At 42.0% G+C, this 25,556-nt stretch overlaps 1 protein-coding gene across 1 annotated transcript in view; it reads left to right on the top strand.

Moving 5' to 3' along the window:
- Positions 1 to 25,556, top strand: part of dennd2b (DENN domain containing 2B) — a 354,188-nt gene that overhangs the window by 201,487 nt on the left and 127,145 nt on the right. Inside the window, exon 7 of the mRNA XM_043705852.1 lies at positions 24,504 to 24,649. Within this exon, the coding sequence (XP_043561787.1) occupies positions 24,504 to 24,649 (146 nt within the window). The remainder of the gene's footprint in view (positions 1 to 24,503; positions 24,650 to 25,556) is intronic.

Below are 25,556 nucleotides of genomic sequence, written 5' to 3'. Positions count from 1 at the left end.
ACCTGAAGATGATTAAGAAGCTGTCTGAAAGTAAAGGAGCAATGTCTATTTGTTAAGGAGGAAAGTGACAGTGATCACAGGGTGGGGGAATGGAAGCCCTAAGTATTCCTCAGGAGTTGGTGCTGAAAGATTACTGTGTCTAATTTACACTTACACCTTACAAATTAAGGGAATGGTTGGCAGGGAGAAGGACTTAAATATTTCTGTGGATAGGTAGAGGAGTGACTGATGGAAATTAATATAATGATTGCTCTGTGGATGGTGCAGAAATAAGTGAAGGTGAGTACAAATGGAAAATTTATAGTTATGAGTAAGCTCACATTGCTGTTAAGATAGTTAGTTGTAACTAAAGCAAATAAAATGAAATGAAATAAATGAGAAATATAAATCAGAGGACAGTATCCCAAAGTTGTATAGTGCTCTAATCAGACAACTTTTGAGAACTCTGCAAGCCCTGGAAGCAGTCCAGATAAGTGCTCCAAAGTTTAGCTTCAGTGTTAAAGGACTTGCTTCTGAAAGCGCATCAAGAAATGTGGGCTCAATAACATGGAAGAAAACGACACTAAGAAAAAGAATTCTGCTGGATAGGGCCTCTATTAGTCATCATCATTTGTTAGCAACTGAAGGGTTTTCTACTGTCTTTGAATTGTACCGAGTTGCTATTTTCCTGAAAATCTCAAATAAGCTGGTATGACTAATTGAAGAACTGAGAGCAACTTGGAGTTCAATGTTTACTAGTAAAATGGACCCAGCATCTGACTTTTAATTGCTTATTTCTGTGATGGCATTGTGAATGCAAGGACCATGTTCACCTCTATACCTGCAGTCTGTGCACATAGTGACAAAGCGACATTTGAATCAGATTCGTTGCCAATAGAGGCATAAGTTGGAATCCTCAGTGTCTGAGCACTGGGGCTGTGGTGAGATATGCGGTAGAATCAGACAAGGAATCTGTCAACGTGGAGATCAACTCACTCCATCTATACCGCTTTTTACCAGTGACGTGTTGAGAATCTCACAAGGCAGCGGTGAGTTGCCATTTGCTGGGAGTTAATGCTTATTTAGCTCCTTGTTGTCTGCCCAACTTGCCTCATTAATATTCTGCTTTCGATCTTACTAAACACACCCAAGAAACTAACTGTCAAGAAAACGTGACATGGAAACCAGAGCAAGCGTCGAGTGCCATATTCCGCTCACCGCTTCCTCCAAATGCTGTCCATCTTTCCCATTACCAAACAGCATCCCAGGTACTAGCTGTACACCCCTTTCCTCAACAGACATGACATCCAAAGTTCAGAGAGCCATCACCACCATCCTGGTGCCTCTCTGACTCAATGGCAGTGTGACCTGAAAGCTCACTCTTGCCTAATAGGGCACCCCAACAGCCTCCATTGAATACAGTTGCTCCTTAGGGGCATGTGTCCAATCCATGGTGGGGTGCCTACCAAGGCAGCTGGTTTGCTGTCTGTGTGTTGCCCACCGACATCATGATTGCCATTGTCTTGCCATTTCTTGCATTGACATTTAACGTATTGGCACAACCAGACAGCTGGTCGTGTTGTCGAGCAGTGCTCAGTCAAGGTTTCATAGAGCAGTGTGTCACATCAGTGTTCCACCTGTACCATGTGTTAGCAGCATCCATACCAAACATTGTGAATTTCAAGGTGCAGATATGGCTTTTAATAGAGCCATGTGCTCTTCCTATCAGATGTGGAAGATTAGAAAGAATGTCAATGTTCCTGGAGATTATGTCTGCAGGAAGTGTGTTTGGATGCGAATCCTATAAGATTGCATAGATTAATTGGAGCAGCAGTTGGAGACTAAGGAGTTTACATGAGCCAGGGAGTCTGATGGTTGGCGGGAATTCAGGAAGGTAGAAAAACCGAAGATAGTGTCAGGTAGATGGGTTACTTCTCGGACACTGAGGAGAGATAGGCAGATAGTGCATGAATCTCCTGTGGATATCCCCATCTCCAAAAAAATATGCTGTTTTGGATATTGTCAGGAGTGATGGTCTATCAGGTGAATATAGTACTGATAGTCAGATTTCTGGTACTGAGTCTGGCTCTACGATAATGAGTGGTATTACAGGTTTCAAGTGATCGATTGTGATAGGGACATTTCTGCGGCTGACGACAAAACATCAGAATAGTGTGTTGCCTCTCTCGTGCCAGGGTCAAGGAGGTCTCTGAGAAAGTGCAGAATATTCTTAAAGGGGAGAGTGACCAGTAGGAGGTCGTTGTGCATCATTGGTACCAACATCATAGGAAGAGAAAGGGATGAGCTCATGGATGGGCAGGACTGGTAGCTTAAAAATGCTATAGGAAGGATAGAAAGAGGGCAAGAGAGGAGGGGAAGTTGTGCTTTCAGTTAAGGATAACATTACGGCTGTACCTAGGGAGGATATTCCTGGGAGAATGTCTAGTGAAGTTATATGGGCGGAATTGAGAAATATCTCCCCCCCCCCCCCCCCCCCCCATGCGCGTGCACGCACACATAGACACAGTGGTCAGTGGGAAATTGAGAATCAAATATCTGACAAGATCACCGATATCTGTAAGAATAATAGGGTTGCAATGGTAGGTGGTTTTAACTTTACAAACATAGATTGGGACTGCCATAATGTTAAGGACTTGGATGGAGAATAATTTGATAACTGTGTACAAGCAAATATTCTGATTTTAGTATGTGGATGTGCCTACTGGAGAAGGAGCAAGGCTTGACTTTCTCTTGGCAAAATAAGGCAGGGCAGGTGACTGAGGTGTCAGTGGGGGAGCAGTTTGGGGCCAGTGATCATAACTATTAGTTTTAAAATAGTTGTGGAAAAGTGCAAACCCAGTCAAAAAGTTAAATTTCTGAATTGGAAGAAGACCAACTTTAATGGTTTTAGGCAAGAGCTTTCAGAAGTTGATTGAGAGAAGCAAATTGCCAATAAAGGGGTGGCTAGAAAGTGGGAGGATCTTCAAAAATGAGATAACAAGAGTCCGAGACAGTATGTTCCTGCTGGTAGGTAAAGGGAATGCTTGATGACTTGAGAAATTAAGGCTCTGTTCAAGAAAAAGAAGGACGTATGTGTCAGGTATAGAGGCCTGGGATCAAGTGAATCCTCAGAGGAGTGTAGGGGCAGTAATAGGAGTAGACTTAAGAGGGAAATCAGGACGGGAAAATGGGGACATGAGATAGCTTTGGCAAATAGGGTTAAAAAGAATCCAAAGATATTCTACAAGTACATTAAGGGGCAGCACGGTGGCTCAGGGGGACAGTACGGTGGCTCAGTGGTTAGCACTGCTGCCTCACAGCGCCAGGGACCCGGGTTCAGTTCTTGCCTTGGGCAACCGTCTGTGTGGAGTTTGCACTTTCTCTCGTGTCTTTGTGGGTTTCCTTCGGGTGCTCCGGTTTCCTCCCACAGTTCAAAGGTCCGCAGGTCAGGTGAATTGGTCATGCTAGATCGCCCATAGTGTTAGGTGCATTAGTCAGGGGTGAAAATAAGGGAATCGGTCTGGGTGGGTTGCTCTTCGGAGGGTCGGTATGGACTTGTTGGGCCGAAGGGCCTGTTTCTACACTGTAGGTAATCTAATCTAATCAAAAGAGTAACTACGGAGAGAATAGGGCCCCTTAAAGATCAATAAGGCTGTTTATCTGTGGAATCACGAGATGGGTGAGATCCTAAATATGTATTTTGCTTCAGCATTTATTGTGGAAAATGATATGGAAGCTAGAGAGCTTGGAGAAATAAATAATAATACCTTGAAAAATCTCCATATCACAGAGGAGGTGGTGCTGGATGTCTTAAAACCCATTAAGGTGAATAAATCCCTGGCACCTGATCAAATGTATTCTAGAATTTTGAGAAAAGCTAGGAAGGAGATTGCTAGGCGCATTATTCAGATGTTTGTATCATTGATAGCTACAGGTGAGGTGCTAGGAGACTGGAATTTGGCTAAAGTGATGCCATTACTTAAGAAAGGTGCTAAGGAAAAGCCAAGAAACTATAGACCAGTGAGTCTTACGTCAGTGGTGGGTAAGTTGTTGAGATTCTGAGGGACTGAACTTACATGCATTTTACATGAAAGGCAAGGACTAATAAGGGATAAGTCAGAATGGCTTTATGCCTGGGAAATTGTGACTCACTAACTTTATTGAGCTTTTTGAAGAACTGACAAAGAAGGTCGATGAAGGTGGAGCATGGGATGCTGTCTAGATGGACTTCAGCAAGGTGTTCGACAAGTTGCCTCATTGTATGCTTGTTAGCAAGGTTAGATCCCATGGAATCTGGGGTACCTAGCCAATTGGATATAAATTGGGTTGAAGGTAGTAGACAGAGGATGCTTGTGGAGAGTTGTTTTTTGGACTGGAGGCTGTGACCAGCAGTATGCCGCAAGGATTATAACTGGGTCCATTGCTTTTGTAATTTATATAAATGCTTGGGATATGAATAGAGGAGGTATGGTTAAGAAGTTTGCAGATGACACCAAAATTGGCAGTGTAGTGCATAGTGAAGGCTACCTCAGAGTACAATGGGATCTTGGACAGATGGGCCAATGGGCTGAGGAGAGGCAGATGGAGTTTAATTTAGATAAATGTGAGCTAATGCATTTTGGTAAGGCAAACCAGGGCAGGATATTAGACCATAAGACATAGGAGTGGAAGTAAGGCCATTCGGCCCATCAATTCCACTCTGCCATTCAATTTTTTGCTGATGGGCATTTCAATGCCACTTACCTGCACTTTCCCTGTATCCCTTAATTTCTTGCGAGATTAAGAATTTATCAATCTCTGCCCTGAAGCTGTTTAACGTCCAGGCCTCCACTGCGCTCCATGGCAATGAATTCCAAGCCCACCACTCTCTGGCTGAAGAAATGTCTCCTCATTTCTGTTCTAAATTGACCCCCTCTAATTCTAAGGCTGTGCCCACGGGTCCTAGTCTCCCCACCTGATGGAAACAACTTCTCAGCGAACACCCTTTCTAAGCCATGCGCTATCTTGTAAGTTTCTATTAGATCTCCCCTCAACCTTCTAAACTCTAATGAATACAATCCCAGGATCCTCAGCCATTCATTGTATGTTGGGCCTACCATTCCAGGGATCATCTGTGAATCTCCGCTGGACACGCTCGAGTTCCAGTATGTCCTTCCTGAGGTGTGGGACCCAAAACTGGACACGGTATTCAAAATGGAGCCTAACCAGAGTTTTATAAAGTTTCAGTAGCATATCACTGCTTTTACGTTCCAACCCTCATGAGATCAATAACAACATTATATTTGCTTTCTTAACCACAGACTCAACCTGCAAGTCAACCTTTAGGGAATCCTGGACTAGCGCTCCCAGATCCCTTTGTACTTTGGCTTTAGGAATTTTCTCACCGTTTAGAAAATAGCCCGTCCCTGTGTTCTTTTTTCCGAAGTGCAAGACCTCGCATTTGCTCACATTGAATTGAATCAACCATTTCTTGGACCATTCTCCTAAACTGTCTAAGTCTTTCTGCAGCCTCCCCGCCCCCTCAGAACTATCTGCCTGTCCACCTAACTTTGTATCATCGGTGAACTTTGCCAGAATGCCCCAAGTCCCTCCATCCAGATCATTAATATATAAAGTGAACACTTGCACTGAACCCTGCAGGACACCACTTGACACTAGCTGCCATTCCAAAAAAAGAACCTTTTATGTAGTTAATGGTAGGGCCCTGGGGAGTTTTGCTGAACAAAGAGATGTAGAGGTGCAGTTGTGTCGTCCCTTAAAAGTGGAGTCACAGGTAGAGGGGGCGGTGAAGAAGGCATTTGACACGCTGTCCTTTATTGGCCAGTACATTGAGTAGAGGAGTTGGGAGGTCATGTTGCAGCTGTACAGAACAGCTTTTAGAATACCTCATTCAATTCTGGTCTCCCTGCTAGAGCAAAGATTTTGTTAAATATGAAAGGGTTCAGAAATGATTTAAGGATGTTGCTGAGATTGGAGGGTTTGAGCTGTTGGGAGAGGCTGAATAGGCTGGGGCCTTACCCCTGGAATGTCAGTGGCTGAGGGGTGACCTTATGGAGGATGCATGAGGAGCATGGATAGGGTGAATAGCCAAGTTCTTTTTCCCAGGATAGGGGTCTCCAAAACCAAGAGCATTGGTATAAGGTGAGAGGGGAAAGATTTAAAAGGGGAAACTTTTTCTCACAGAGAGTGGTGCATGTGTGAAATGAACTGCCAGAGAAAATGGCGGAGGCTGGTAGAATTACAACATTTAAAAGGCGTTTGGATGGGTATATGAATAAGAAAGGTTAAGAGGGATACGGTCCAAATGCTGTCAAATGGGACTAGATTTATTCAGGATATCTGGTCAAAGAAGATATGATATAAGTCTATGACTGTGTATCAGCACCAACCCGATCGACATGTCTCAAAGTCTTAGGTGAGTTGTCCACATTGACGTCTATGGGGCACTATCAGTCATGGTGACCCAGCATTGCTTATCAAGGGCAGCCTCCCATACCAGGCCAGGTGATCTGGAGTCCAAAGGGTCAGTGGGGTGACATAGAACTTGAGGGCCTGTGTCTCTACAGTCCAGGGAGCGGATCACAGTCAGTCCTTTTCTGCCGCAATCTCCGTAGGTGCCTGGTTCTGGGGGGAGGATTGTCACAGTCGTGGGGAGCAGGGGGAGGTGTGTAGTCACCAGCGAGGGGTCTGGTCAGTGCTGGTTGGTCAGGTCACTCGAGGGGGTGGGCCACTGTCATTTGGTTGGTTCCGTCCACAAGAAAAAGGGGGAAAATGTGGTGTGTGTTGGTCTTGGAGTGGGGGTAGTGTTGGGGGAGAGGTAGGCAGGTGTATGGGGATACATGTGGCTTGGGAGCTGATCCGGGGAAGTGGGAAGCCTGTGGAGATTATGGAATGATACCGAGGAAGGAGATGGTGATGTTTGGGGTCTCAGCAACATGTCCACCTGACACTGGAAGCCGTTGACACTGGAAGCCACTGACAGAGGAATGATCTCTATCACTTCTGTTGAGCAACACTTGGAACGCGCACTATGGGGAAGAAAACAGCTGCGAATGTATTTGAAAAGGAAGGAGTCTGCATCTACAACTGGTAACTGGGCATTCAAAATGAACAACTCTGGCTGGGGACACACAAGCTGTTTGGTGACACAGGTATATAGAATGCATAAACTCTGGTCACCCTATATTTGACCAACTGTGCGTGTTACACATCCCTGGCACTATCACTGCTGGGGAACTCATGAGATCTGTGCACATAGCAAGTCAAAATTTGTTGATGGTGGGGTGGGGCCTAGGGTGTCAGAATGACCTGATATAGCACTGCTACCTCTGCTCCCACTTCATGCTTTGGCATCCAGCATAGACCCTCAACTTCTGTACCTAACTGGTTTCCGAGGCGTATTGCCAGAGGATGCAACAAAATACCTGGGTCCTAAACAGGGACAAAACTGATCACATGAATAATGAAAGACAAGTGTTCATTGTGCAGTTCTGATCTATGTACCCAATGTTGTTTCCTATGCCCTCCCCTACATGCCCTCAGCAAACTCCTGGAAGTCTCAGCACCCCCACATCCATGATTCAACTCGTCTCCTGTGGGGGCAAGGATTCTCTCCTTTACAGGAGGTGAGCACATGGTTGCCTGGCACCTACCAGCCTGTCCGTGGTCGCTATGCCAAGATGGGATCCCTTCTCCTGCAATTACATAAAAGAGGCATATGGTTAAGATGCAGATGGATGGAATTGTTATTAATGCAATGGAGGAAGATATTGAAATGTTCCAAGGGATTATGGAGGAGGCAGCACACAGAACATTTAAGGTTGTGATGTGGGAAGTTGGAGACAGTCTGTAAGGTGGGGCAGTGAGGAAAAGTATTGCATTAAACCGAGGGGATGTCAGAGTGTGAACCTTGATGGGAGATAGATGCAGTGACAGGAATACAGTGAGTGTAAGGTAATACAGAGCACAGTGTGGTGCTGGTCTAGTGGAGAAGATTATTGACCATCTTTTCGCACTGCGTCCTGCTCCTCTCCACCCTGGAGATGGCATTGGCTAGTGACCACCAACCAGGCTGGCATCATCTAGTGGTAGAGCCTCCTCTGACAGTTGTGAAGATGATACCTCTCTGTTGCACCCCACTGTTGATCAGGACCTCCATGTACCTCTTGGAAGAATATGATACCAGATTTCCTCCTCTTAGCTGTCTTTCATCATTGCCTGTGAAACTGAACAAAGCAGTTGCCAGATACCAGCGCTCCTCCAAGTGAGCAGAGATACAAGAGATTTTGGTCTTATAGTGCATATCCACTGAAAGGTGAGTATTTTTGGGAATGGTGCACAGTGAGATGGGGTGCAAATTAGACATGAGACATGCCAGAGGAGTGGGATCAGCAATTGATGTAGATTTGGTGAGATATAGCAAGTAAATGCACTGAGCCTCCTGGTGAGAATCCCTCCCAAAACACGCCACAACTTGCACTCGGAGAGAGAGAAAAAAAACAAGATTCAACCCGCAGAGTCTGCTGAAATAAAATGTTGGCCCTGAATGTATTCCATCATCAGACATTCCCCCAACAGTGATATTTTAATTGCTTTGACTGAAAAAATACTTGATCTATTGAATGAACACTGTGTTTGAAAGGTATTTGTTTAAATCAAACATTACATTTCTCAAAAAAATGTGAAGTATCACAAGGATATAAGAGAGAGTAGCAGGAACAGACCATGCAGTCTCTCATGTTTGTTCTGCCTTTTAGTAAGACAATTGCTTATTTTCTACCTTGGCTACACTTTTCCTGTATTCCTTAATTCCTATTGTAACCGAAAATCTATCTATCTTTGTCTTAAATATACTCAATGACTGAGCTCCCACAGCTATCTGGGATGGAATCAGTGCTTTGAATGAAGGAAAATCTCTGCATCATAGTGCTAAATGTCTGAGCCCTTATTCTGAAACTTGTGGTCACTGATTTTTTTCCTAAACAGCTGAAAGATCCTACCATCCTATTAAATCCCTTAAAAATTTCATATGTTTCAATGAGACCATCTTTAGTTCCTCTAAATTCTTGGGAATATAGGTCTAGTTTAGTCAATTTCTCCTGTTAGGGCAAGCACTTCATTCCAGGAATAAGTCCAGTGACCTTTCATTGCATTTTGCCTAACTTAACATATTCCTCTTAGGAGAAACAGAAAAGGCTTGCTATCACTACTAGGTTTTTGGTTGCTGTCCCTCTTGGGCAGAAGTACAACATGGGCATGAGACGCAGGTCGCAGAGAGGTGTGCACAGAGAGGAGGTGGAAGGCTGCTAATAGAAGGCCATAGGCACCAAGGTTATTAAGAGAGCTCTTCTCCTACCTCCATCTCAGCCAGAGGCAGTGTCTGCCTCACCTGCATTGCACCAGAGGTGGTCTCTGAACTTTACTGTCTCCTTCAACCCGACCTACAGTTCTCAGGTTAGTGAAGATCGCTTTGAATGCTACATTTTTGCCAACAGATCATTCTAGGTGAGATCATGTGACATTGCTAACATGACACAGTTTGCACTTGGGAGATGAATGAGGCATTGTATGCCAGGAAAGGGGGCTTCATTCTTTTCTCCTGATATTAGAAATAAGGAGGAACAAGTCTGGATTTTACCAGGGTTGTGAAGTTCCTAATGATGCAGAGAGCCATCAGCTACATGTATGTGGCACTACACATGCCACTTATTGAATGGGGAAATATATTAGAAATGCACTCTTAAGAGTGTGAGAGTGAGGAAGAAAATATGTATGTGATGCATGAGTTCTAATTGCTGATGTATAAATGATAGGGTGTGGTGCATTGAAAAGCATGAAAGTTTAATGATGCCATGCTAGAAGGTATCATTTGAAGATTCATTCAGTGATATGGATAAGTCTTTTGTGTAGGGTTATTGAAATTTCTCCTTCGCCGCAGTCAAGTCCTTGGTTCAGACTTCACCTTCATTGCCATCTTTACTCTTTCCCTTCATATAACTTGCCTTTATGACATCCTATGAACATATGACCTCTTGCTCTCGAGTAAGGTTTCCTGCGATAGCAGCTACATCAAAGAATCTTGGCTCCCTCTCTCTGGACTATAGCTCTTCCACCAGTCTTTCTTCTTTGAACAAAGACTTTCTGGCACTGTACCATCAACTACTGCATGGCATTGGTGCAACTCTCCTTGTAGAGGGGAAAGGCTGCCGTTAAAAAGCGAAGTCAAGTTGTACGCCGTATTAACCAAGTGTGCACTGCTGGCTGAATGTCAAGCAGCCAGAAGCATGTTTGCACTGGGCTACATGCTCTGGTCATGTTGACAAGCAAGCAGCGTAAAGTTCACTTGCTTCCTGCCCGTCTTGACTGGTTGAGAAGTAGTCATGCATCATGATCCTGTACTGCTAAAGGGGCTGGTTGTCTATCTCACCCTGTAATATTTTGAGTGTGCTAATTAAAGTACTTATTGAACTGTTTTGTCTTTGGCCAATATCGTAACTTCTTTAACTGCCAATTAATGGGTTCAGCCTCAACCACGAAGTACAAATCCACATGTAACAAAGTGAGTGTGAAGTAGTCAACACCTTTTGAACCCTACATGTAATGAAATGCACTGGCTATGACCACCTTAAGATTTAAATTTTAAAAGAAGGAAGGAAGCAAATTTCAAGTGAATATAATCTCACTTCAAGAAACATTATCTGCCTGAAAGCAACACTAATTACTTTCTGAGAAGTAAGCTCCTTGTAAGTATAGCATGAAATATGAACCAGTTTAATTTGCTAGATGATGTTTAAGGAAATTAGTTCTGACAATGGATTATATTTTTTCTCCTTTGAAATAAATATAACATTGGAAAATCAAATGGGTGTCTCCTAGAGTTTAATGGTTGAATAATTATTTTGTTTTATATAGAATATAAAAGCAGGGAGGTTTCTGCTGGAAGTATATCAAACATTAGTTAGACTGAACTGTATATAGTTATGTCATTGTGGCATAGCTAGAATGTGCTCACTGTCAGACAGTTTACTAAAGAGATTTACCAGTATGTTGCCAGAGCTGGAGGATTTGATCCAGGAGAAAGTATTGGATAGGCTGAAGGAGGATATTTTCTATGAAATGGAAAAGGCTGAGAGGAGACTAAATTTGAGGTGTGCAAAACTGTGAAAGGCTTAGAAATAGTTTAAAAATCTCACAATACCAGGTTATAGTCCAACAGGTTTATTTAGAAGCACTAGCTTTTGAAGCGCTGCTCCTTCATTAGATGGTTGTGGAGCAGGACCATAAGACACAGAATTTATAGCAAAAGGTTACAGTGTCATGCGGCTGAAAAATATTAAAAAACTTAAATTAAATCATTTGGAGTTTTGGCATTTAGAGCTGAACAAACCAAATTAATATATTTCAGCCACATGACACTATAATCTTTCGCTATAAATTCTGTGTCTTATGGTCCTGCTCCACAACCACCTGATGAAGAAGCAACACTTTGAAAGCTAGTGCTTCCAAATAAACCTGGTGTTGTGAGTTTTAGCTTTGTCCACCCCAGTCTAGCACTGGCTTCTCCAAATTAGAAATAGGTTGGCAGGAGGAAAGAGGGGCAATAATCAGAGGGTGTAGATTGAAAGTAATTGGAATTAGAAGGATTAGAGGGAGGTTGAAAATGTCTTTCACTTCGAGCTGGTGCAGTTTTAACTAGTTCAAAGTTTGTGAGAAGATTTGTAGCTCGGGTGCTCGTTGTTGTGGTTCTGTTCGCCGAGCTGGGAATTTGTGTTGTAGACGTTTCGTCCCCTGTCTAGGTGACATCCTCAGTGCTTGGGAGCCTCCTGTGAAGCGCTTCTGTGACTTTTTTTCCGGCACTTGTAGTGGTTTGAATCTGCCACTTCCGGTTGTCAGTTCCAGCTGTCCGTTGCAGTGGTCGGTATATTGGGTCCAGGTCGATGTGCTTGTTGATTGAATCTGTGGATGAGTGCCAGCCTCTAGGAATTCCCTGACTGTTCTCTGTTTGGCTTGTCCTATAATAGTAGTGTTGTCCCAGTCGAATTCATGTTGCTTGTCATCTGCGTGTGTGGCTACTAAGGATAGCTGGTCGTGTCGTTTCGTGGCTAGTTGGTGTTCATGGATGCGGATTGTTAGCTGTCTTCCTGTCTGTCCTATGTAGTGTTTTGTGCAGTCCTTGCATGGGATTTTGTACACTACATTGGTTTTGCTCGTGCTGGGTATCGGGTCTTTCGTTCTGGTGAGTTGTTGTCTGAGAGTGGCTGTTGGTTTGTGTGCTGTTTTGAGTCCTAGTGGTCGCAGTAGTCTGGCTGTCAGTTCGGAAATGCTCTTGATGTATGGTAGTGTGGCTAGTCCTTTGGGTTGCGGCATGTCCTTGTTCCGTTGTCTTTCCCTTAGGCATCTGTTGATGAAATTGCGCGGGTATCCGTTTTTGGCGAATACATTGTATAGGTGTTCTTCTTCCTATTTTTGCAGTTCTGGTGTTCTGCAGTGTGTTGTGGCCCTTTTGAATAGTGTCTTGATGCAACTTCGTTTGTGTGTGTTGGGATGGTTGCTTTCGTAGTTCAGGACTTGGTCTGTGTGTGTGGCTTTCCTGTGTACCTTTGTGGTGAATTCTCTGTTACGTATTCTCTCGACCATCGACCTGGACCCAATATACCGATCACTGCAACGGACAGCTGGAACTGACAACCGGAAGCAGCAGATTCAAACCACTACAAATGCCGGAGGAAAGATCACAGAAGCGCTTTACTGGAGGCTCCCAAGCACTGAGAATGTCACCTAGACAGGGGACGAAACGTCTGCAACACAAATTCCCAGCTCAGTTTTTAACTAGTATGGAAGGGGAATGGAAACCAAAGTGTAGGCTTCCGGAGGTCAGATTCCAATCAGGAAACAGGAGGTGGAATATTAGTTAATGACATACTCAGCAACTTGTAAAGACAGGAGTGAGGATTAAAAAGCATCCAGCAAAGGAAATTGATGGGATTGATCTGTTTATACGTAAATCCAAGAAGTATTACAAACAAGGCAGATGAACTAAGGGCACAGATGGACAGTTGCCATTATGATGTCATTGCTATGACAGTAACCTGGCTAAAGGAAGGGCAGAATTGGCAGCTCAATATCCCTGGATGTTGAGTTTTCAGACAGGATAGAGTGGGTGACAAAAATAAAGAGGGGTGGGCAGCAGTACTGGTTACAGTGTAAGAAGGGATGATATATTAAATAGGTTAACAAATGAGCCTTTATGGGTTGAGCTTAGGTATAAAATGTGGCAGTCACACTACTTGAAGTATATCACAGATCCCCAGATAGTGAGAGGGAGGTATCAGAACGTATGTGTAGACAAATTTCTGCCTATAGGAATAAGAGTAGGAGACTTTAACTATTCCAATATCAACTGGTTTCAAACAATATACAGGGCATTGTGCATGAAAATTTCATGTACTGGCTCCAGAGAAAAAAAAATTAAACAATACATGACACGTGAAAAAAGGGGAGACAATTCTGGATTTAGTTTTGGAAAATGAAGAAGATCAAGTGGATGAAGTGACAGTGAGTGACTATAGTGGAGATGGTGACTACAATTAAGTAAGAATTAATATTATTATGGAAAAGGATAGAGAGGAATCAGGAATAAAAATTTTAAACTGGGGGAAGGTAAATTTTATTTTTGATGGATTTGGTCTGGACAAGACCTCTAAAGGATAAATTAGCAAGAAACCAAAAAAGTGGGAGACACTAAAAAGTGAGATCTTTAGGGCACAAAGCAGACATGTCCCTTCCAAAATTAAGAATGGTACTGCCAAAGCTAGATTTCCTTGGTTGTCCAGAAAATTACAGGGGATGATGAAACAGAAATAGAAAGCTTGTGATAGTCACAAAGAATTCGACACTGCAGATAGCATAGAGGAGTATAGAAAGTACTGGGATCAAGAGAAAAAGGAGCTAAGGAAATCAAAGAGGGGAAATGGAAAAAAAAATGAGCAAGCAAGATAAAGGAAAACTCAAAAATGGTTTACCAATATACAGAGCGAAGGGATAGTTAAAGAAAAAGTGGGAACTATGAGAGATAAAGAAGGAAACTTGTGTGAAGGTCCAGAGGCTATGAGAAGAACTTTAAATTAATTTTTCATTCCTTTCTTTATATACAAAGAAAAGGGATGACATGGATATAGTAGTCTAAAAGGAGCAGTGTGAAATACTGGGCAAATTAATCGTAACAAGAGAGGAAGTATTAGGGGAGTTGGCATCCTTGAAGGTGAATAAGTCGGCAGAGCTGAATGGATTGTTCTCTTGGATGTTGAAGAAGGTCAGGGAGGAAATAGCAGATGCTCTGAAGATTACTTTCCAATCTTCACTAGAAATTGGTGAGGTGCTCGAGAAATGCAAATGTAGTTCTATTGTTTTAAAAGAGTACAAAGGAAATGCCAAACATTTATCGGCGAGTTAGCTTTAATTCAGTGATGAACAAATTGTTAGAATCAATCCTGAGAAGTTGGATAAACTTAGAAAGGCATGGACTGGACAGAGATAGTCAGCTTGACTTTAAGGGAAGGCAATGATGGAGGGTTGATGAGGGTAGTGCAGTGGATATTGTATTGTCTACAATGATTTTAGTGAGGCATTTGACAAGGCCATACATGGCAGACTGGTCAAAAAGTAAAAACCCCTGGGTTACTGGGTAATTTGTTGAATTGGATCCAAAGTTGGTTTAGTAACAGGAAACAAAGGGTAATAGTCAATGGCTGCCCTTTGCGAATGGGAAAACTGCTTCAAATGGTGTCCTGTTGAGCTTGATGTGGGAAGCCTGCTGTTTCTTTTCTCCATTAATGATTTGGACTTGAATATAAGGGGCACAGTTGGGAAATTTACTGACAGTACAAAAATTGGCCGAGCTATAAATTCAAGTGAAGTGGCAGAAATATTAGAGGGATGTGAGAAAAGTCTTTTTTTTAATACGGGGATGATAAGTGTCTGGATGCCATTGCCTGAGTTGGAGACGGGCACCTTAAACTCTTTTTAAAAAGTACTTCAATCTGCACCTTAAATGTGCTATAGGTTATAGGGCTATGGGCCATGTGCAGAAAGATGGGATTATAAAGGGCATGTGGGTGTCTTTGGATTGGCATGGACAAGATAGGTTGAATGACCCCTTCTGTGTGTATCATTTCTATGGTTTCTGTAGTAAACTACAGGGCAACGAACAAAACGACTGGAAATCAGGTTGAGGCTAGAAAGTTATTATTTGGCTCTCACAGACATAACAGTCTGAATGGCAGCTTTCTGTGTTGTAAAGTTCTTGATTCTACAACAATTGAAAACAATTGATTGTATGAAGAGCCAATTTATCTGGATGTGGAGATACTAAATTTATATTTTATATTTCAATTGATGTTGTTGTGTATTTTCTAATTGATCTGTTTTACTTCATCAAAAAAAGGGCAATATTTGGTCCACAATTGTGATGTTTTTAGCAGAGACATCCTGTGGTCCAAGCATATTGAGAATGATTTAATCCTAATGATGTGGTAGAAACAGCAGTCATTGTCCAGATCCCACGAAGAGAGATCTTGACACTGGCTTCTGAATGTGTAATGACTCAAAGGCTAGTGAGATTCATCTTTATTTAAATATTGGGATCAAAAGGCATCATCAAGATCTGAATGCAATTTCAATTGTAATCTTGTGAATTTTCTGAAGAGAATTGAATGGACCCAAAAGTAAGTATTTTTGTGGCCCCAGAAGAGTAGGAACAGTCCTTCAGATACCACAACCAAAGTTTAAGGCCGCCTGCAACCCCCATTCCCCCATTTCTCTCCACTTAAAACTAGCTTTAGCACTCATTCTAAAATGCTGACAGTTTGTGTCTTTAATCTCCTGTAACCTCACTTTATTTTGAAGTACAGGCCTTAAATCTACCTCATTCACCAAAGTCATTCTGTGAAGAAAAAAGAAATTTTAAAAATCCTAAAATTGACTTCCCCAAAAATTGGCAACCACTAATAATTAGTGGTAGACTGTGCAATGGACAGAAAAGGTTTTGAGTGCCTAGTTAATATTTGAAGATATCTCTGCCCTGAATGCTTGTGTAATATTTATTGTGTTCACTGAGCTGACTAGACTGGTTCAGTTTCCAGTTTGATGCTTCAATGAACTTTTTATTATAACATGCCTGGAATGTCTATTCTTGTGATTAAACCAACACTGGGACTTTATGTTTGCAAATATTTATCAAAAGCTCCCTTGAATTTCCCACGTCCTAATAAAAAGATTGTTACATTATTGTTGTGTATCTCTCATAAACCAGTCATTACCTTTCCCCCCCAACCATTCTGTAAATTCTGAAATCCTATCTCTCACTAAGCTATGCTTTGACATTTCCACATCAAGAGCCATTTCTATTGATATTCAATATGCCCTGTTACTAAAGCATTAACTGCTAGGTGAAAGCTATATTTATACCATAATGGTAGTGAGAGTGCAAATTCTAAGACATTGATGTACAGCCTGAGGACTAGGCCAGGATTTTCATGGAGTTGGAATGATTCTGGTGTCATTTTAAAATGGCAGTTAAGACTTGCAGCTTGAACTCCTGACTTGGCCAGCTCTATTATTGTTCAAGAAGGGGAGTAGGGATAACCCTAGTAACTATAGGCTGGTGAGTCTCACTTCTGTTGTGGGCAAAATCTTAGAGAGAATTATAAGGGATAGGATTTATGAACATCTGGATAGGAATAATGTGATCAAGGATAGTCAGCATGGTTTTGTGAAGGGCAGGTTGTGCCTCACAAACCTTATTGAATTCTTTGAGAAGGTGACTAAGGAGGTGGACGAGGGGAAAGCGGTAGATGTGGTGTATATGGAATCAACAACCCTTCCTTCATCCATCAACTTGGTCACTTCCTCAAAGAACTCTATTAAGTTGGTAAGGCACAATCTCCCACGCACAAAACCATGATGCCTATCACTGATAGGCCCATTCTTTTCCTAATATAAATGAATTTTATCCCACAGTAACTTCTCCAGCAACTTTCCCACCACAGACATCAGGCTCACTGGTCTGTAGTTACCCAGAATATCCCTACTACCCTTCTTGTACGGGGACAACATGAGCAACCCTCCAGTCCTCCAACACCTCACTTTGTTTAAGGATGCGACAAAGATATCTGTCAGATTCCCAGCTTTTTCCTCTCTCGCCTCCCTCAGCAACCTGGGATAGACCCCATCCGGTACTGGGATTTGTCAACCTTAATGACCTCGAGCCTACCCAACACATTATCCCTACTTATGTCAACGTGATCCAGAGTAATCAAACTTCTATCTCTAATCTCAACATTCATCATGTCCCTTTCCTCAGTGAACACTGATGCAAAGTAATCATTCAGAATCTCACCCATTCTCTCAGGTTCGACACACAGCCTTCCTTCATTATCCTTTAGTGGACCAATCCTTTCTCTAGTTACCCGCTTGCTTCTTACATAAGAATAAAAGGCTTTGGGCTTCTCCTTAATTCTGCTCGTTAAAACGAGCTAAAAGCAAGATCTCTTAAACTCAAGGGGGGGGTAGGTATAGGAGAGATGTTAGGGGTAGGTTCTTTACTCAGCGTGTCGTGAGTTCATGGAATGCCCTGCCAGTAGCAGTGGTGGACTCTCCCTCATTATGGGCATTTAAGCGGGCATTAGATAGGCATATGGAGGATAGTGGGCTAGTGTAGGTTAGGTGGGCTTGGATCGGCGCAACATCGAGGGCCGAAGGGCCTGTACTGCGCTGTATTCTTCTATGTTCTATTGCATGAGGCCCATTGTGGGGTCCTAGTATCTTCCTCACCATCTCCTATCCCCTTGCATCTTTATGGAGTTGGAGTAGCTTCTCCATGACCTGTGGTTCATGAATCCTCAGAGGTATAGTGAAACAAAGCCAGCATTTGGGAACTTTTAAATATGAGTTCAATTAGTCTTCTTCATATCCCTTCCCCATCCCCACTCATTGGCTCCTCCATGCTAATTCAGTGCCAACTAATTCCCTGCATTCCATGCCAAACATTTCCCTTCCATGCCATTTAATCGAGTATATACTTTGCTCATTAGTAGCGAGTCATAAAATAAGAATGGCAAATGCTGATCTCCAGCAGAGAATAAGAGTACATCCACTCTCAAGTACATTTTTAGGGGGGAAAAAGCTAGCTTACTTATAGGAGTAGAAACATATCAGTCAACTAGTCCATGAAACTATCAGTTACAGAGGCTTCAAGCACTATCTTATCTGGGTACAATTTTGATTTGTGAAGGTATTGACAAAACGTTTTACATAAAGAGCAACTCATGGCTTCAAATATTTAAACAGTCAGTAGTTTATTCATTTGTCAATGGAGAGCCCATTGGTTTTATTGTGCTTGTAGTCAATGTGGACTGCTTTAATAGTTTCCTAAACACATCTCCTTGACTAAGCTTTTGGTAAGGTCTCCTCATCATAGAATTTTTACAGCGCAGACAGAGGCCATTCGCCCCTTCAAGTCCTGCACCAACCTGTCAAAGAGAATCACACCCAGAACTAGCCCCCACCCTATCCTTGTAATCTCACATTTACCATGACTAATCCACCTAGCCTGCATTTCCCTAGGTACTATGGGATAATTTAGCATAGCCAATCCACAGAACCTGCACATCTTTGGACTGAGCACCTGGCAGGAACCTACGCAGATAGTCACCTGAGCCTGGGATTGAACTCAAGTCACTGGTGCTGCAATGCAGCAGTGCTATCCACTGAGCCACCATGCTGTATCATCTTCCTCACTGAAACACAAATATTCCTCCTGCTTAGAAACCCCCTCCTCTGTTACGCTGTGACCCTATCTAAAATCCATATCTAACCAATGCCCCCTTCCATTGACTGAACAGCTGCTGATCAACACAATGGGATTATAGAAATGAAACCCATCTGCCAAGGTAGTTCAGGCTTGCCTGCAGGCCATTTACCCCACTGGAGTCGACCTTTAGTTAAAATTTACCCACCAGATATTGTAATAGAAAGCAGTCTGACCTGTGCTGTGTCAGGCATAAAAGCACAGCATGAAGGCGTCAATGATGAGCAGTTTTTCCTTCTCCCTCAAACAGAGAAAAGGACTGTTCTGGACTGCTGAGAAGTGTTGGCGACCAATTGTCAGGAAAAACCCATCTGGTTGACTAATGTCCCTTAGGGAATGAAACTGCTATCCCTACCTGTTTGGGCTCCATGTGACTGCAGACCCAGAGCAATGTGGTTGGCTCTTAACTGCCCTCTGGGCAATTAGGGTTGGGCAATGAATATTGGTCTGGCCAATGATACGCACATCCCATAAATGTATAAAAATTTATCACTTTCATCATTCACTGAATCCTTTATTTTGATGTACCATTTACTGTATTATGATTTCTTTGTTTTCTGTATTTCATTTGATCATATTTTGCTCTTGCCTTCACTGTTACCCTCACCTTCAGGTTTTCATAAAAACAACCACCTGAGCCATTTAATTATACCTTGTACTATACAAATATAATACTGCCGCTCTTACCTGACATTGTAATTCTTCAGTGATTCCTTGAAAGCTCCAATAAGTTTATACTTGATGGACTTAAGGATTCTGTAAAATAAAATACAAAACTTTTCTTTTGATTATTTTGCGTCCAGGTCTGCAAATGCTCATTTCTAACCAAGCCATTGTGAAAAGAAGTGCAGTAATTCAAAACTGTTCTTTAAAATACTATTTTCTCTTATTCTCCTAATGCCTGTTCTTGCTGAACAACATGAGTTCCAGGTCAGCAGCACATTGATTTTTAAGTTCTCATCCTTGTTTCAAATTCCTCCATGACCCTGCATACCTCTCGAATATCCTCCAGTCATTAATCCCTCTGTGATATTTGAGCTGCTCAAGTTCTGGTCTCTTATGCCTACTCCGGTATGGCTGCTCCATTGTTGATGATCATGTCATCTTTTGTCAAAGCCCCATGCTCTGAAATGCATTCCCTACACCTCTCTGTCTCTCAATATCATCATGTTCCATGAAGATCCTTTTTGTCTAAGCTTTGAGCTAATATCACCTCAGGTGGCTCAGTGTCGTCCTGGTTTTATCATGCTTTTCTGAAACACCTTTGGACATTTTATTGTATCGATGCTAAGTGATATAAGTTGTTGCTTCCTGCTGTGAAGCACCTGAACTCATTGTATGGTCCCTGAATTTGAAGGTATTTGACACCAGGATCAATATATAATGCTGCTCTGACACCATTGATGCCATCGATGAAACTCAGTGTGCCATTTGATGTCCCCACTTTAGCTTGCAAGGTAGAACATTCAGGAGCAGGAAGCAGCACAAACTGGCAGAATAATAGCAGTGAGAGCATGAATACTGTTATCCTGACATGGAACAACAGATTTGTGCTCCTAATAATGACCTGGAGGGTAGAGGGTGACTCACAGCAAGCCTGTTTCAGCACTGCGATTCTAAGCAATGATGATAGCAATCTGAGCTTGCATAAACTTCCACTGCAGTGCCGAGACTGAGCTGCATCTGCTTATGCTACAATGGAAACTGAGTCATTGGCTATCAAATGATACATTGTGGTTCGGTCAGCAAGAGTAATATTAGATTAGATTACTGACAGTGTGGAAACAGGCCCTTCGGCCCAACAAGTCCACACCGACCCGCCGAAGCGCAACCCACCCAGATCCATTCCCTTACATTTACCCCTTCACCTTACACTACGGGCAATTTACCAATTCACCTAACCTGCACATTTTTGGATTGTGGGAGGAAACCGAAACACCTGGAGGAAACACACGCAGACACAGGGAGAATGTGCAAACTCCACACAGTCCGTTGCCTGAGGTGGGAATTGAATCCGGGTCACTGGCGCTGTGAGGCAGCAGTGCTAACCACTGTGCTACCGTGCCGCCCAAAATAATATGGCTTTGCTCATTCCTTGCAAGCTGAGAAAAGTTGGCTAAAACCTTGTGCTGGTGGTTGATGCTGTCTTCTCCATGCTTCTTAATATTGATTTCAGTCTTTCTAGCAGACTTACCAATACACCAAGCATTTGTTATCTATACCAGCCTTCTTCTGAAGGGCAGCCCTGCAAAGCCTTCATCACACATCTCTGCAGCAGACCCTGTGTGTGTCCTTGCCCTTCAGTGGACTGCCACCTCCGATTCATTCCCTGTGTCCCACCATCTGAAGATCCTCTAACATTTCCTATAAAGTATGCATTCATTGTCTTGACATCAAGGCTGAATTTGACTGAGTGTGGTATCATGGAGCTCTCGCAAAATGAGAGTCAATAGGAATCGGGGAGAAAACTCTGCTGATTGAACTCAGATTTAGCACGAAGAAGATTGCTGTGGTTGTTGGAGGTCAGTCACCTCAGCTCCAGCACATCTCTGCAGGAGTTCCTCAGAGTAGTGTCCTAGGACCAACCATCTTTCGATTCTTCATCAATGACCTTCCTTCCATTACAATGTCTGAAGTGAGGATATTTGCTAATGATTGCGCTATTTGTAACTCCTTAGATACTGAAGCAGTCCATGTCCAAATGCAACAAAACCTGGACAATATCCAGGATTGGGCTGGCAAGTGGTAGTTAACGTCCAGACAATGAGAGAGAATTTAACGATTGTTCCTAAGCATTCAGTGACATTATGTAGCGAAATTGTCCACTGTCAGCATCCTAGGGGTTACTTTTAAACCGAAACTAAACTGTACAAGTTATATAAAAACCAGTGATAATAGCAGGTCAGAGATTAAGAATCCTGCAGTGAGTAACTCATCTTCTGACTCTCAAAAGCTTGTCCATCATCTACAAGTCAGGAATGTGATGGAATACTCTCCTATTAACTGAATGAGTGCAGCTTCAACAGAATGAGGGGGGATCTTATAAAATATATAAAATTATGAAAGGGATAGATAAGATAGAGGCAGGCAAGTTGTTTCTGTCGGTGGGTCAGACGAGGACTAGGGGACATTGTGTCAAGATTAGGAGGTGTAGATTTAGGACAGAGATGAGGAGGCACTGCTTTTCCCAGAAAGCAGTGAATCTATGGAATTCTTTGCTCAAGGAAGCAGTAGAGGCAGCTTCATTAAATGTGTTCAAGACGCAGGTGGGTGGGTTTTTGCATGGTAGGGGAATTAAGGGTTATGGGGATGATGCAGGCAAGAGGAGCTGAGATGATGGATAGATCAGCCATGATCTTAATGAATGGCGGAGCAATCTCGATGGGCCAAATGGCCTATTCCTGCTTCTCTTACAATAAAACTATGAAATTCTCATGAAGCTTGACCATATCCAAGACAAAGCTGAAAATGTGTTGCTGGAAAAGCACAGCAGGTCGGGCAGCATCCAAGGAACAGGAGAATCGACGTTTCGGGCATAAGCCCTTCTTCAGGAATGCCTGAAGAAGGGCTTATGCCCGAAATGTCGATTCTCCTGTTCCTTGGATGCTGCCTGACCTGCTGCGCTTTTCCAGCAACGCATTTTCAGCTCTGAACTCCAGCATCTGCAGTCCTCACTTTCTCTTTTTTCTTTCATATCCAAGACAAAGTGGAACAGCTCACCAGCATCTTAAGGGCAACTAGGTTTGGATGATAAATGCTGGACCAGCCAGCAACATTTTCATTCCTGTGAATGAATTTTAAAAAAGTCTTGAACAATCATTCTGAGAGTAAGTGACATTGGTGGTCCTTCAGTGTGTTTCGTTCATCTCTTGGTCTTTCACCACCATTTGGCCATGTTGCAGTTCTTGGGTATCTGCAAAGAGATAGATACAAGGCTAGGGTTGTGGTGAGATGGAGAAATGAGTAAACAAGAGGTGTTTGATTATATCATCTCTAACTTGTAAATCAGAAATGATTCTATGATTGTGAAAGGAGATGTGAAGAAGAAGGTATCAGGCCTTAGATGGTTTCGGTTCTCTCTAGTCGCAACCTCAGTAATGAAGTTTCTAATGATGACGACTATCTACTCCAAGTAAGGACATGCAGCTACACCTGTCTCCCCCGGTTATGTGCTGGTGCCTCTTGTCCTACAAGAAAGAATGTGTCAGTAATTGTAATGCAAAGATTTTATACATTGTCATAATTGAATAGCTGGCATTATTTTCAAAGATCAAAATGGGATATCAGGCTTGTAATAGTATCAAGTGTATGAGAGTAAGGTGAAGTTATGCATGTTATTTATGTGTTGAGACACATGGAGATTATTGGTAATTGAGTGAGGACGTGGTGCATTGATTAGTGTGAGAGATTAATGGTCTGATGGATCATTTTATACATTCCTTGACATGCAATTGAACATTTTGTGAGTTGCATCAGATCCTCAGGCTGTTAACTACTACAGCTGTCTGGTCTTATGTCTTAGCAAAGTTTGTTGGAGGGTCTCCTGGCCATCTATTGTGTCTCACATACTCTCTACCCCCTATATGAAGGCCTCCAGTACAGCATCAGAACACCTTAACACCCACTGCTACATTGTTCCCAATATTGTGTCATTTCCATAGCAAAATTACTTTCATCATCTGGTCTTTTCAAACTTAAAGACACTGAAGTATATGTTAACTTTAACTTGTGACCCCTCCTCACAATTTTCCAACCCTTGCTCAGGTGTGCAGCACAATTAATGTTGACCCTACACTATAATTAGTTAACTGAGCAAGCACCATCAGATGTGTGGGCTTCCTGTATTGGAATCAACAGATGCAGGTTAATAGTTCATCATGATTGCTCCGTATGTTTCAGAAGTCAACAAACTTTGAGATGTGACCAACATGGTTTATACGTAGAGAATACCTTTGGCAGGTACTGGCTTGAGTAAAGTCTGAGAGAGCCAGGAATATCTTTCTGCTGACAATATAGATAGCACAAAGTTTTCCAAGTCTTCGTAAGTTCAAATGGAGAAAGCAAATTAACACAAATGCATTTGCTGTTTCATAGTAAAATCTTAACAGGCAAACTTTTATTGTAAAGAAACTGTATCTTTGAGAGGCCTTGGGTTTGAGTGAGGACTTTTCTATTGCTAGTTGAAACATTCCAAAACTAATGTGACGCTATTTAATTGAAACAATATTAAATAACACTGCATTTGATGTTTTGTAAAATACTGTATTCTGCATTAAAAAAAGTAGTGACACACTGTTGATGAGCTGAATAGAACCGTTCTTGAGTTTAGGGTCAGAAAATGAGTCACCAAATGTTTTTAAAAATTCTTAAACTGAATCTTAAGCAATACTCCAAGTGACATCACATCCTGTTCTCTCTCACTAGAGCTGCACAATTATGTTAAGCATTGTACGGGAGTTATGAAGGCTTTCTTCTGTCGTTTACTTTCTAAAAAGGACTTTGTGATTTAACAAAATTCTGGTTAAAACACCAAAACAAAAGAAGAAAAATAACTGCAAACAGCAGTTTGTCTCGAACAGTCTGCCAGCTGAGGAAATATTTTTAGATTCATATGACTCTGGTGAATCAGTCTGTGTTTTTCCCCTGCATTGCTTCACAGATACACCTAAAGAAAATCCTTATGAAGATGTGGAACTGAAAGGCCGCTACCCTGGCAGAAAACTGCAGCTGTCATCTGAGAATTCCCTAGACTCTTTGCACAGGATGTGGTCCCCTCAGGACAGGAAGTACGCTACACCTCCCCAGGTAATTCTTTTGCTTTAAGTCAGTAGAAGTTCTCATCTAGTTCAAACAGGAATACTTTTGGGTCTGTCTGTTTTCACAAGGCTAGAGGAGTAGAGGACAGAACTGGGAAAGTAGTGATCATTTACTGTCTATCTAAGTAAGCTGATTTGGAAATGTAAGCTGTTTCATAACTTGACAAAATCAAAAAATTAGTTTAAAAAATTGAAAATGAAATAAACATGTTAAGCATTAAAGAAACAATGGCTCAGGGTTAAGTGATGTTTTATGATTTTGATTACTTTTTGATTTTAAGCCAAAAAGCACTAGTTACAGGTTATGAAAGAAAACTTAAAACTCGCCTGTCAAAAGATATCTGGTAAAACAGAGCTTGCTATTTTCTAAAATTAATTCAGTTTTAAGCTGGTTGAACCATAGAAAATCAAAAATATGGAAAAGTGTCTGTTAAAAAGCGGCAATTCATCATGAAGCAGACCAATCACTCTCTCGCATTATAATTATTTTATAAATGATTTTTCCACAAAACTTTAATCTAGGGGTCAAGTCTCACTCCAAAATTTCAGTACATGAAGTACTCATCCAGTGAAGTACTGAGTATTATCATTCGGATGTGATGTAGGAAAAATGTTTTAGTAAGGTTTTATCTAATTTAAGTGCAAATTTATGCGAAATTTTGTCATATACCACTCTGAGAACATGTTCATTCTGTTAAAATCACAATTTTATTCACATTGTTGTTGTTATTATGAACCAGTCTGTGATTTTAGTTGTGTTTTGAATAGTATTTTGTTTTTATAATAGTAGCGATATCATTATTCTGCTTGAATTGATATCATAAAATCTTTAGCTTGACGATATCAGTTACTGTATCAGGAATAAAAAGTTTCATAACCGTTCCTGAGGTTCATCC

This window comes from Chiloscyllium plagiosum, chromosome 16 (assembly GCF_004010195.1).
Source record: "Chiloscyllium plagiosum isolate BGI_BamShark_2017 chromosome 16, ASM401019v2, whole genome shotgun sequence".
Taxonomy (NCBI): domain Eukaryota; kingdom Metazoa; phylum Chordata; class Chondrichthyes; order Orectolobiformes; family Hemiscylliidae; genus Chiloscyllium; species Chiloscyllium plagiosum.
The sequence above is the reverse complement of the archived record's forward strand: the minus strand, read 5'-3'. Positions and strand labels throughout refer to the sequence as shown.